Raw genomic sequence first — 10,659 nt, 5'->3', positions numbered from 1 at the left:
TCTCCTAAGTAACCAAATTGGCCCGGTTGCTAGGGAGGGTAGAGTCACATGAGGTAACCTCCTCGTGGTCCCTATAATGTGGTTCTTGCTCTCAGATGGGCGTGTGGTGAGTTGTGCGTGGATGTCGTGGAGAATAGTGTGAAGCCTCCACATGCACTACGTCTCCACGGTAACGTGCTCAACGGTAACGCGCTCAACAAGTCACGTGATAAGATGCGCGGATTGACGGTCTCAGACGCGGAGGCAACTGAGATTCGTCCTCTGCCACCCGTATTGAGGCGAGTCACTACGCCACCACGAGGACTTACAGTGCACTTATTACAGGGACAATCCCCCTGGAGCAACCTGGAGTTAAGTGTCTTGCTCAAGGACACAATGGTGGTGGCTGTGGGGATCGAACCAGCAACCTTCTGATTACCAGTTATGTGCTTTAGCCCACTACACCACCACACCGTTATAGAACCTTTATATTTAATAGTGTACAGGGTTCCAGGTTTTTCCTGCAGGCAGAGGACTGAGCTCAGGGGCACTGAGGGTCTTTAAGAGAGGGAGTGACGCAAGGATCTAATTTGAAGGACAGTTTTGGCTCGGTTTCAAGGGAGGAGGAGAAGATAGACTTGTGGAGATCGAGTTACAGAGATTTAACTCGAGAGTTTGCAGACTTAATGAAATCAGTGTCTTTTGTTGCAGTAGTAATCCTTTGTGCTAGATTAGCTTTGGCTGCTAAAGATGAATGTGTTAAAGGAAAGTGATTAAGAATGCTGGACAAAAGTCGTCTGCTTTTGAGTCACTATCCATCACAACATGTTCGTTGAAAAAAATGTCATAAAAAAATAATTACATAAATAATAATAAAACATTAAAATAAAAACATAAAAATAAAATTATAATTATATTTCGCTTTCATAAAAAAAAAATGTAAATACAAAAATTACATTTTGCTTTTTTGAAAATTTAAAATAAATACAAAAATAAGTATTTTGGTTTTTAAAAAAATTATAAATAAAAACTAAAATAATTTAAATTTGCTTTAAAAAAATTAATACAAAATTAATTAAATTTAGTTTTTAAAAAAATGTAAAATATATCCAAAACTAATTAAATTTTTCTTTTTTTTTAAATAAACAATAAATACAAAACAAATTATATTTTGCTTTTTTTTTTAAATAAACAATAAATACAAAAATAATTACATTTTGCTTGATAAAGAAATAAAAATAAATACAAAAATAATCAAATTTGCTTTAAAAAAAATTTCTATAAAATATGATTACATTTTGCTTTTAAAATTTGTAAATTAAAAAAAAGAAATGTTCAAGTCAAATCTACACCCTTGCAATGGATAGTTCAAAATTCAGGGCCGCCACCAGGGATGGGCTTTAGTGGGCAGTGCCTTCCCAAATGACATATTTTCACCCCTCAAAATTGCTTTTCAGGCATGAGCGGAAAATCAACGGAATTATAAAAAAAGTTTACTTTAGTATAGATGGCTTCTATGCTGATGGAAAAACAAATCGCACAAATTTTCTTGCTTGATTCACTTCAATAACTATTAATAGGCATATTATGAAGACATAATAAAATAAAAAAATTATTAATTTGGACCGTTATTTTGAAATGGAACGTACAGTATGGTACTTTCTCCCCAATTTGGAACGCCCAATTCCCACTACTTAGTAGGTCCTCGTGGTGGCACATTTACTCGCCTCAATCCGGGTGGTGGAGGACGAGTGGCTGTTGCCTATGCTTCTGAGACCGTCAATCCGCACATCTTATCACGTGACTCATTGTGCATGACAACGTGGAAACTCACAGCATGTGGAGGCTCATGCTACTCTCCACGATCCACACACAACTTACCACAGAGCGAGACCTCCAAAAAGGGGCGTGAGGTCCAAATTGCATTAAAGGTATAGGAAGCCCCAACCTCAACTATGAGTGGAAGTGACGCCTGGTCAAGGATCAGCTTCTCTCACCCAAACCCAAACCATGAGTCAGCACCTGCAGCCAACTGAAACCACGTAGCTTGCTATGTGTATCTGCAGAGAAAATGACATCTTTTTTATTGTATTATTTGTATACTTATACATGCATGATACATTTTAAATAAAAGTAGTGCAATTCATAGAGTAAAACATATTTATTAAATTATGGTAGCATTAAAATGAATTAATCCCTAATTACACAGCAACTGTTATAATCAACTTAAGCAAACCTACACCGAGATGCAGGCTAGAGCTAGTGGGTTTAGCACCTTTAAATCACAAATATTACATTTATAATACAAGAGAGGGAACGTAAGACAAAATGAAGGAAAGTATTAATTAGTTGCGTTCCGGAACTATTGTTACGCGGAACTATTGTTACGCGCTAGGAAACACACGGAGGAATTTATCCGCCGGACCGGATGACATAATCAGCATTCATAACTATTTTTTAAATGAATTAAATAAGGTTCGTGGTGAAATCAGAACGTAAAGTTTGAAAGTGGAGTTACTCAACATGATTCAGGACAGCTGGGAGCAAAATGCCAAACGATAATGGAATACAGATGTATTTAATTTCGTATTTCCTAGCTCAGTTATGTTTGCAGCAAGAACAAATGTATTTTGCACTGTGCATGATTGTATGACTGAACATGAGAGATATATGTATTTTGCATTGCATTGTGCACACTTGTATTTAAAGCATGCTCAATGCTGACACGTGCACAGCTGTGGTGCACGTGGGTTTAGGAGCAAATCACTATATGTTTATAAGCCTACATGTGCATTATGTTTCTTGTGTGTGAATGCACAGCTTCAGCTTTAGCTTTGAACAGAAAATAACTATGATATAAACTGCAGATGCATTATAGTTGCATTGAATGTCTAAATAATAAACAACTGTATAAAAATGTCTGTATTTTGCACAAGGCACCTTTTGCAGAACTTTAGGTACACGGTTCATAGAATATCTGTGTCGATAAGAATACCTCCACGTGGAGCATTTCTCCTAAAAGGTTCTCAGCTTCTCTCTCAAGCCCCCAAAGTGGGTTTGTTCTGTTGGACTGCGGGAGGCATTACCTATGCCACTGCCCAAAAAGCGATTGGTCAACAGAGACTTACAGAGAGGAAGTCTGTTGCTCGAGTACATGTCCACAGGTTGGTATTCATCTTTCGTCTGGGACTCCGCGCCATGGTGATTTTTCTGAAGTTTAGCCCCCTTTTGCTTCTGTACCCATTGACTTTACTATCTCACCGTTGGGCTTCCAATTGGCTGGATGTCCTGCTTTGGGTCACCGAGACTTCTGGACCCACGTTTATCAAATTGGGCCAGTGGGCCAGCACCAGACGAGACATCTTCTCTCAGGAATTCTGTGACCGTTTCTCAAGGCTTCATGTTCGGGTGAAGCCTCATTCATGGGCCCACACCAAGCAGTGTATGCTTAGGGCATTTGGAGAAGGTTGGAGGCAGATGTTTGTGTTTGACAGTAAGGAACCTGTTGGTTCGGGATGTGTGGCACAGGTGTACCGCGCCACGGCCAAGGTAGGGAACGTAGAAGATCCAGCATTCCAGCAACTGGTGGAGGAAATGGAGAAGAACAATCTCCTGGAGGCATGGGAGATCCCTGGTCTCCGAGGAGCATTGAGGGACCTCTGGGAGACATATAAAGATGAGGAAGAGACAGTGCACACCAAGACAAGGGAATTTACAGATGGTCCAACCAGTTTGAGAGACCATCCTGAAGAAGAGCGTCTGATACCTGTGGCGATTAAGGTAAGATCTGCTTTATGGTGAAAATTGCTCTTGTCAAATGTCCTGTTACAAAAGGGAAAACGGTTGTGAATGGCGTTTCATGTAGACTTTGAAATGTTTATTTATATTCTTCTGAGATCAAACAACATTGAAGAATTTTTAGGCTTTTCTTGAACAAAAAGTCCACTTTCTGGCATTGACACCTTGGAAAGTCCAGCTGAATCCATCTAAAGATGGTAGACAAGGTCCAAACTGACCAACTTAAGCTGGCTTGACCTGTTTTTTTTTTTCAGCAGGGTGTTGAAATATAATCAGAGTTGTTAGCTTTTGCTGTTGCCATTATGGTTTAAGATTTTGAAGCTCTTTATTGTATAACCAGGTTCTTCATCCTGGAATCAGGAGGCAGGTGGAGATAGATTTGATTCTGATGAAAGCTGGAAGTTTGTTCCTCAACTGTTTTCCTGGCATCAAGTGGCTCAGCTTGCCTGAGATTGTAGACGAGTTTGAGAAGCTCATGACCAAACAGGTACCAACGCATTTATGAAGATTATCAAGAATAACGCCATTACATTTACATTTACATTTATTCATTTGGCAGACGCTTTTATCCAAAGCGACTTACAAAAGAGGAAGAACATCAGCGAATCATCTTAGGGAGACAGTGGTACAAAAAGTGGTACCATGGTCTATATTGAGTGTTTTCGTTATTTAATATCTGTCTTTGTTGCAGATTGATCTTCGGTTTGAGGCGCAGAACATTGAAAAGTTCCAAAAGAACTTTAAAGATCTTAAATATGTGAAGTTTCCGACACCGCTCAGACCGTTTGTCACGAGAACTGTCTTGGTGGAAACATACGAGGTGACTCTTGTGGTCTCATATGTTGGCATGATTACCCAAATACTGTGTAACCCAGTTTTTCCACTAGCTCTTTGATTTTTACTCTTGTAGGAGAGTGAACCCATTTCAAAGTACTTGAGTACTGACGTCCCAGCAGGAGTCAAGCAGAGGATCGCAAGGATGGGAGTTGATCTTCTTTTGAAAATGGTTAGTGGACTAGTCTTCTGTGTGCTTCCGGGTTCAATACAAGTTAAGCTCAATCAACAGCATTTGTGGCGTAATATTGATTATTACAAACATTAATTTAGAGTCAACATCGATATCAGCTTACGGTTATTGCTATGTGCCCATTTGCAGGTGTTTGTGGATAATTTCGTCCATGGAGACCTCCATCCCGGGAACATCCTGGTGCAGGATGGGCAAGGAGAGGGACTCCAGGACAGAGCCACTCTAACAGACCTGTGGGACACTGTGGTGGTCAGCATGAGACCGACCCCTCCACCCCTGCAGCTGGTGCTACTGGATGCAGGCATTGTTGCGCACCTTAGCGAGGCAGACCAACGCAACTTCAGAGCTGTGTTCACTGCGGTCGTTCTCAAGCAGGTGAAATATCAATCGACAGAACTCAGGGATGGCCGACTTACTGGTTAAATCGTTATGCCGGTAGAAATGTGTCAACTTCTTTGTTAAAAGTATAAAAATGATGGTTTCTATCGTGATTTTGCAAAATGCCATTACATGGTAGTCAATGCGTGTTCCAATCACTTTACTTTCCAAAAGAAACTCAAGAATTATTAAAGCAATATTCCAGGTTCAATACAAGTTAAAGCTCAATCGACAGCATTTGTGGCATAATATTCATTATCACAAAAATTATTTTGACTCTTTAAAAAAAAAAAATAGAAAAATCCAGTTTACAGTGATGTTGTTTAAATCATTGTTTTCATATCGTTTAAGTCTCGTGGCTTTACTTGTAAAACAGCGAGTATTTTAATGTTTACGAATTGACCCCATTGACTTCCATTGTAAGTGCTTCACTGTAACCTCTATTTTGCTTCTTCTTTTTTTCTCCCCAATGTGTAATGCCTAATTCCCAATGCGCTCTAAGTCCTCGTGTTGGCGTAGTGACTCGCCTCAATCCGGGTGGAGGCGGACGAATCACAGTTGCCTCCACGCATCTCATCACGTTGACCGTGTTACCACGGAAACATAGCGCATTTGGAGGCTTCACACTATTATCCGCGGCATCCACGCACAACACACCAAGCATCCCACAGAGAGTGAGAACCACATTATAGTGACCACAAGGAGGTTACCCCATGTGACTCTACCCTCCCTAGCAACCGGGCCAATTTGGTTGCTATGGAGACCTGGCTGGAGTCACTCAGCACACCCTGGATTCAAACTCACGACTCCAGGGGTGATAGTCAGCGTCAATACTCGCTGAGCTAACCAGGCCCCTTCGATTTTAGCTTTTTTAAAGAAAAGGAGGGATGAGTCGAACTTCATTTTTGTGGTAATCAACATTATTTCAAGTAGCCTCAATTATGCTAAGTCGATGAAATATTTCATTTTATAATTCGATTTTTATTGATATTGTTGTTTCATTGTAATGGACATGACAGGTCTACCATAACTTTTGAGGTTGTTTTAAATCTAAAAGCGACTTTCATTGTTTTTCAGAAATTATTGAATCACTTTTATCGATATGTGTATATTGTGATATCTATCGTTATTCACAAAAAAATGCAAGAATATCGTGATATTAATTTCAATGCCAGCACTTAATGTACAGCTAAATACTCAAAATGCATTTACACTGTTTATTCCTAATAAATGTCCTCATTTATATTGTGCATGATTCATCAGTGCACATTATTGTAAAGACGTTTTTTTAGTATTGCATCGAAATGGAACATCGTTGTCTCCTGAAACTATTTTTCTTTTCTGTTGATTTAACCTAGGTCGTATAGGCAAGAAAAAAATCATTTATACCAAAAATACTGCATAATCAATGAAGACTCAAAGGATGAAGACAGAACTCTCCCTATATTTTTACTGCTTAATATTTGGTTTTACTTGGAAATGCATCATATTACAGATGTGAAAAATGTAACCAGTACTTAAAATGAACAGCTTATGTAGTTGAATTCCTAATTTTAAATAACTTTAAATAACAGTATCTGCTAAATGAATAAATGTAAATATTTGTCCTGCATATTCTTTCTCCAGTTGCCATTGATTATAAGCAGTCTTTGAAGCTTCATAAGCTTGTGTTTTATTTGCTGTTTACTTGTATTGCCAGGGTGAGCGAGTGGCAGAGCTGATTCTTCATCACGCCCGTGCCAATGAGTGCCAGGATGTGACGTGCTTCAAGAAGGAAATGGCTGAATTAGTGGATCATGCACTCAGTGACACTCTCTCCCTGGGAAAGGTACATTACACACACACCTTGATCACGTCCATAATGTCTCTGTATAATAACTCGTGTAAATTTGGTTTACATGAGGGTACTTGATCATATCATGACTGTGATTGGAAATTATTCTCACATCTGTTATTTTATAGATTCGGGTGGCTGAGCTGTTGTCTCGAGTCTTTGGTGTACTGATCCATCACAAGGTGAGAACACCTGAAATCGCAATTGCAAGCGTGGTAATGTCATTAGTTTAAGTTAAGAATAAGAGTGTCTTCTGTGATGTGTGTTGTGTTTTTTTCTGTGGCAGGTGAAATTGGAGAGTAATTTCGCTTCTATCGTGTTTGCTATCATGGTCCTGGAGGGTTTGGGCAGATCACTGGATCCCAACCTGGACATCTTGGAGATCGCTAAACCAATACTGCTGAAGAACTGCACCTCACTCTAAATACACTGTCAACATTTACCTCATTATTCCACACACTAATAATGGCCTGTTTCGTCAGAGCATCATGAAAAGTGCTGATCAGGGAATTCAACGTCACTCAGAGGAAAAGTGCATATGTGGGATCAATTTACATGTGTTATGTTCTGATCAATTCTGTGATGCTGAGATTGACTTATGCACATGGGGCAATTCGTCCCTTTTTTGAGTTTAAAATGCTCATGATATGTACGCTAAATGAAACATGAAGCCTGCCCTTTAGTTTATAAACCTTAATCCCTCTCTGGTCTTAACGATCAAGTCCCTGTGTTGTCCTTAAGTGTCAAATTGACCCTGTTTTATGCTCAATTTCAAAAGCTTGTAATTAAGGCTCTGTTTGCTCTATCTCTCTTCTTATGGTCTTAAATCGTTCATCTAGGTGCCAGCGAACAATATAAAAAATATGTTTTTCTCTATCGGGTTTAAGTCTGAAAGCAGAGAGATCGAGCAAACCGAGAATTTATTACAAGCCTTTGAAGCTTTTTATTTTTTAAACAAGAGTTTTGAAGAGTGTTGGGGCGTCCCCTGACTTTCAGAACTGTATATTGGATTAGAAGGTGACAGAGATAAAAATATGTTTTTCTAGTGTTAGCTGGCACCTAGACAAACTATTTAAGACCAAAATTAGAGAGCTTGAGCAAACAGAGCCTGTATTACAAGCTTTGGAAATTGAACATAAAAAGGGTCAATTTGACCCTTAAGGAAAACGTAGGGACGTTTCTGTAGCTTTGTGTATAAATACATGAAACGTACAAAAAAAATGACATTGCCAGGTTCAGATCACCTCTGTGGAGGATGTCATGGAGTTTCAGGCCCAAAACTTAAAGTTAAGTTGATGTAAATCGGTGTTAGAAAATGTAAAAGGGTCAAATCGACCCATAAGTCAGAGGAAAGGTTCAAACGTTTTCCTTGCCATCCTTAAATATCCCAATGTAACAATTTGACCAAGTGTATTAGACATAAGCCTGCTTAAAAAAACACTGATCTATTTCAATATATTGTGATTCTGTGGAAAACTGTTGTCTGAATTATAGAGTTATTGTTTATAAGCAATAGCATTGAATTAAGGGACTAGATTTTACGCAGACACCCCTTGACTTAATCTTTTGTTGTTGTGTTTTGGATAACCATATAAAAAAATCTGTGTTTATGTCCATAAATTGTATCTGTAGCAATCAATATCTATTTGTAAAATGTGTGGTAGACAATCACAGGAGACAGTCATTTTTTATTCCTTATGATCTGTTGTGTTAGTCACATGACATAAAGGATTAGTTAGCCCTTATTTGAACCTGTTTCCTTAACAACGTTCATGCATCATGACTATATTTTGTTATTAACCTCAATGAAATAAGATGATAATTGCTTTTTCAAATCTTTGTTGGAATTAAACTAATGTATTACACTGTAAACCCTAATGTTGTCATTACTGGAAAAATCAAGTTGTCTTCATTAAACTTTACTTGTAATATCAAGTTTTAAAATCATAACTCCAATATCTATGTTCCTTGAAATAGGAACATGGAAAATCCCTGGTATGCCAGAATGTCAGTCCAGCCCGGTCAGTTACCATCCTGTTATTTGATACTTTCACTCATTGATAAAAGTAATCATGGCTGACCGTGAATGCTACATTTCTACATTGGCATCTGAAACTGAAAACTATTCATTTTAAATGATGCTGCATCCACAGCCACTAGGTGTCAGTGTATGACCTAAAATTGAGTCCATTCAATTACCATTATAAAGTTAAAACAACAACACATTAATAGTTAATCTGAGTTAAGTCTTCTTGCATCTATCACCTCAAATAATTGAGTTCATTCTATATGAACACCAAGTTAAGTTAACTTATTTACACACGTTTTGGATACGTCATTCCTCGATTCAATTGACGAGAGATGTAAGCGCAACGTAGTTCTAGCGAGAAGACTAGCAGCTGTACGTCATCTCACCTTTCGCTCCTTGCCAATCACATGTAACCCATTGCTTTATAAGTCTGCTCACAGTCTAGCACATTGCTGTTTCAGTGTGCTAACATGGCAACCTCCACCACCCTACCACCACCAGTTGAGTCCCGTCCTGCACGGGGGTAGGCTCCTTACCCTTGCCTCCTATCTCCGGCAGGATATGACGGTTCCGGGTACAATATCTTCGGACCGCCAGACGGGGCTTACACCAAAGAGAGACATTCATTTTCTGTTTTATATTAATTTAATAAATGTCATCTTAAATTTCACTCAAGTCTGCGAGTCTTCCTGATAGAACAACTGTTCATGCAGCCCCCTCGCGACATTGGGGCGTTCAAGCGAAAACACGTTTTGTTTATCTAAAAACAGGTCCAACACTGTGATAGTGACAACAGAACACAACACAGCTGCACACAAAATAGAGAACAGAACTTACTAAACATGTCTGAGAAGTTTGTAGTCTAATAATTGATGCATTTCTATGCCCAGCCTTATTTTTTGGAACGTTTTTGCACCAGTGCCAGTTTACAGTGGACGGAGTTACCCATGCGATGCCGAAAATAGAAAACAAGCAATGGATGGCCACTGCTGGATCGGATAAAAACTCTGATTACCATGACAAATATACCTTTTATCGAGTGTCGTTAGCCATCAGATTTGGACATGGTGTGACTGTGGATGCCTGTATCCTCCTCTATTTTTCTGTTTAGGAGTGGTGGTGGTGTAGTGGTCTAAGCACATAACTGGTAATCTAGTAATCAGATGGACGCTGGTTCAAGCCCCACAGCCACCACCATTGTGTCCTTGAGCAAGGCACTTAACTCCAGGTTGCTCCGGGGGGATTGTCCCTGTAATAAGGGCTCTGTAAGTCACTTTGGATAAAAGCGCCTGCCAAATGCATAAATGTAAAATGTAAATGTTTGTTTCAGAATACTCCGTTCAAAGAAATAAGGCTGGGCACAGAAATGCATCAATTCTTCGACTAAAAGCTCTTCAGACATGTTTAATAAGTTCTGTTCTCTGTTTTGTGTGCAGCTGTGTTGTGCTCTGTTGTCAATATCGCTGTGTTGGACCTGTTTTTTGATCAACAAAATTACTTTTCGCTTGAACACCCTATTGTCGTGAGGGCCCTATCATGAGATCAACGGTCAGTGAACATTTTCACTAAATAATACATTAGATTTCAGTTTGTTTCTCACCAAACCTTATCGTA

The 10,659-nt window shown here is 39.0% G+C and overlaps 1 protein-coding gene across 1 annotated transcript; it reads left to right on the top strand.

Moving 5' to 3' along the window:
* The first annotated feature begins 2,399 nt into the window (after positions 1 to 2,399).
* Positions 2,400 to 8,872, top strand: adck2 (aarF domain containing kinase 2). Its single transcript, XM_052120021.1, has 8 exons — positions 2,400 to 3,759; positions 4,118 to 4,264; positions 4,469 to 4,597; positions 4,688 to 4,783; positions 4,934 to 5,179; positions 6,882 to 7,010; positions 7,145 to 7,198; positions 7,303 to 8,872. Exons 1-8 carry the CDS (start codon positions 2,896 to 2,898, stop codon positions 7,438 to 7,440), a joined length of 1,803 nt encoding a protein of 600 aa, XP_051975981.1. The 5' UTR covers positions 2,400 to 2,895; the 3' UTR covers positions 7,441 to 8,872.
* Positions 8,873 to 10,659: the final 1,787 nt, after the last annotated feature.

This window comes from Xyrauchen texanus, chromosome 46 (genome assembly GCF_025860055.1).
Source record: "Xyrauchen texanus isolate HMW12.3.18 chromosome 46, RBS_HiC_50CHRs, whole genome shotgun sequence".
NCBI classification, from domain to species: domain Eukaryota; kingdom Metazoa; phylum Chordata; class Actinopteri; order Cypriniformes; family Catostomidae; genus Xyrauchen; species Xyrauchen texanus.
Note: the sequence above shows the minus strand (reverse complement) of the source record. Positions and strands in the feature narration are given on the sequence as shown.